General features: G+C 47.8%; 1 protein-coding gene across 1 annotated transcript in view; it reads left to right on the top strand.

The window, feature by feature from the left end:
- Positions 1–1,767, top strand: part of LOC120272167 (pentatricopeptide repeat-containing protein At2g45350, chloroplastic-like) — a 3,895-nt gene extending 2,128 nt beyond the window's left edge. The window contains exon 3 of the mRNA XM_039278930.1: positions 1,733–1,767. Within this exon, the coding sequence (XP_039134864.1) occupies positions 1,733–1,767 (35 nt within the window). The remainder of the gene's footprint in view (positions 1–1,732) is intronic.
- Positions 1,768–3,642: the final 1,875 nt, after the last annotated feature.

Genomic DNA, 3,642 nt, shown 5'->3' with positions numbered 1-3,642 from the left:
AGTTACGTATTGCTGATGAAATCACGACCGCTGGAACCGCAATACGATCATGCATCAAAGACGGGCACAACCGCCAAGAATGTTGGCGCGCCGCTCCCAATGATGCCGCTGTCGCGGCTACCGGTAAGATCGTCAATCTCACACGCGGGCTGCGGGCCGATGCGCATCGCCAGCCCAAGCGGTGACACAATCCCACAACAAAGAACCATGTAAGGAAGCGTCATGGGCTGATGTCGAGCTGGCCGTCTGTGATCGCTTTAAAATCCCACAACAAGAACAACAATGTAAGGACGGTTCAGCTGGTGTCGTTGCCATCGTCCCGCATCGGTGGAAGATGTCGGTGAAGACCGGATCGAAAGCAACCCAGATGAGACGCAAGGCCAATCAAAAATCGGGACCGCTCATTTGCCCTGGAAAGCTTTTATCTCAAGAAAGTTAAGAAACGGGTCGGCCTCGAGATCGTCTTTAACAACACGAGCGGTGGAGTTGACGAGGATCTTCCTCAACCCGCTCTATGGATCGGGTAAGTGTAACTGCTTTTTAAGGATATTGTTTTAAAGGGTTTCATCATAGTGTTTAACTATTACCTAATAGTGTCAATACCAATATGTTGTCATTTAAGTCGCCTACCGCTCTAATTATATATAATATCAGCGAAAATAACACCGATAATATCATTTAAAATAGTTTACAACATGGTCTTCTAACATTCGGTTATCGCTTTAATCTCAAAGACCGCTGCGGTAGGAAGAACGACGTCACGCCGCACCACCACGCCGACGAGTTATACATCACCGCTTCGAGGGACGGAGACGGTCAACACGACGATGCCAAATGTATCGGACGCTTTCAGACGACAATACAAAAGTCGCCGAGCAAAGAGCCATATCCTGGCAAGTTAAGCGCGCGCCCATCATCGCATCACGGCGTACTGCTTATGTCAAAGCAGTGACGACGACACGACGACAATTACGTGGCTAAGTGATCGGGGATGCCTACAGCACTCGCATGAAGTTCAAATCGTCATCCTCCCGATGCGATCACGAATCGGCCACTTCCACGCGTCGTCTCCGACAATGATAAACAAGCATCACAGCATTAATGCCTTCATGTCCGCGGGGTACCTGACAAGGGATCGCCGTCGACATGGTAAGTCTCTTTTTAATCTGTCCGGATCAGATATCTCGCTTGGTATTTAAACAGCATTCTTAATCTCGACTCAGAGCATCTCGACAAAGTGTAATCTATTCCCACCTCATCGCTGGCCGACACGGGAGTTAGGCGAGCGGCTGCACGGTTCACAGCACCGCTGCCATCGACTTGGCCACGTAACACGCCCAAAACAACAAGGAAGCCGCCGACCGCTGCCTGGCCCACGCCACGCCGGGCTTCATCCAGCACCACTGCGGAAGCGAGAAGCTGACGGCCACCGCAGATCAGACGCTCCTTACCTCGAGATCACTGTACGTTACACCGTGACACTTAAGGAGAGGGCACCACGTCCACGACAAAGGTCACAGCTGGTTAAAGCGTAACTCGCTTTTGACCAGCATGTCTCGTATATCCGGATCGTCACTTTTGCTTTTCAAATGTAATCGGACAAATTCAATTCTATCGCTTTTCAGGTGGTTCAAGAACACGACTTTCAGTACATCTTAATGTACGTATGTTTTGAACTGTAAAAGCGGGTTAAATTCCATTCGGTTTTATTTCATTGTTTAATTTACGCCAGGATTGCAGGCTACATTTTTCAATCTCATCGTTTAAGATAGTATATATCGCTTAAAACATCGCTGAAATATTTTCAAATTACGCACTCCGCGAAAATAACACTTTCTCCTCAGCTTAAACGAAACGCACTTATTTGCTAACTCAAATATGGAAAGTTGCCCATCAATCACACAATTCAATTCACTGCTTTTGTTTCCTCAAGAACACGCACTCTCAGTATATCTCAATGTAAATTTTGCTTTGTTTCTCAATCAGAATAGTGTTAAATTTCATTCGGGCTCACTTTCGTTGTTTAATTTACGCTTAGATAGTTGTGTGTTACTATCCGCTTTCATTGTTTAAATATACCATATACTCGCTTAAACATCGCTTCGACAAATATTTCAAATTGCATGTATCCGCTTAGGCCACAATGTCTCCGTAACCAAAATACATTCAATTCGTTATAAATACACAACTGCTTTCCCTCGTCATCGGCTTCAAGAGTTAACAATGCCTGGCCTGCCGACAGGCCATCAAGTAAGATCGCCGATTGCGACCGGATCTCGCGCACAGCTGCAATGTAATCCTCATGGAATATCGTAAACGCTGGCGACCGGACATCCTTCTTTCGCTCAGTTAGCAGCCCAGTCGCCTAGTCACAAAGTGTCGCAAACGGCTCACGCGATTTGGCGCGAAGGCTCTGTCACTCGCCGGGTACGGGATGCAGCTTCCTGTACGCCAGCTTTGGTAATCGTCGACCGCGAAGCACCCGCTCACAAATCGATGTGCACGCCGGGTGTTCCGTCTGGTACATTGTCAGTCGCCGCCAGCACGTTTGCAAGGGATACCATAAACTCGCCACCGTCCTATTACGTAACAAGTTCCTCGACGGCGTAGATCCACGGAGTCGATCGGGTATCGTCAATCACTCGCAACGATCACTTCGCACTACAACCACTCAACACGAAGAGATTTCGGCCGCCCTCAACAATGATCTCTAACTTCGAACGTACGTCCGGGCACAAGTAGGTTCCCATTCGGTCGCAGCTCACGCCTACATAACACGCGCACCAACTCCTGAACTCGCAAATAAGGTTAAACACAAAAGACAATGACATGAGTCAATAATCTCGCCAACATGTTTCAAACATTATCGGTAATTAAAATAAACTGAAAATGATCAATATTTAAAGCTCGAAAGTGCCGTAATTAAACAAAGATTGAGAATGTTTAAAGGGTAATACTAAATGTTAAGTGTAAATCAACACCGCAGTAATCTTTTATGGAGTCGACCATTGCCCACCCTAAACGACTTTAGCCTTGATCCAAGCATCGAACGACTCCGCCGACGCTCGCGAACACATCTCACCCCAACGATCACCCTCCCGAACGCATAATTCCACCAACGTGCCATATCCCGACGATAATCAACCAATGATGAGCTGCAAAGATATGGCCCGGCAGTTCATTCACGTGATCATCGAAATCTTTTTAGCCGTGGACGCCCACGCAATGCGGGAAGCATATGACCAAGACTCCTCCCTCAATGCCTTCCCAAGTCTCGACATTGGCTTTCATAAAATTGCTCCAAACGTCGAAGACAGACGCATGTGGCGAAGCAAGGGAAGACTCGCACATTGCCTACAAGGCCCTTGACCCGTCTCGGACACGCGTAATTATCTCATGATAACTTCACCCTCGTATAAGGCATCGCCCAACTTAGATACTGAACCAAGTCCACGCATCGGCCTCGCCGGCCGACTATACCGAAGGCGCACGTGGAAAACCATCGCTACCATCTTTCCCCGCGACCCAAATCGAGTGCACTCCGGATATTTTTCCAGGAGCTGGTACCATCGAGAAATGAAGCAAATGCCCGCAAGCTCTCTCAATCCCACAATACACGCTACCGATAAAGAAAAAGAACTG

The sequence above is a fragment of the Dioscorea cayenensis genome, chromosome 11, assembly GCF_009730915.1.
Source record: "Dioscorea cayenensis subsp. rotundata cultivar TDr96_F1 chromosome 11, TDr96_F1_v2_PseudoChromosome.rev07_lg8_w22 25.fasta, whole genome shotgun sequence".
Lineage (NCBI taxonomy): Eukaryota > Viridiplantae > Streptophyta > Magnoliopsida > Dioscoreales > Dioscoreaceae > Dioscorea > Dioscorea cayenensis.
This window is presented reverse-complemented; position numbering and strand designations above follow the sequence as displayed.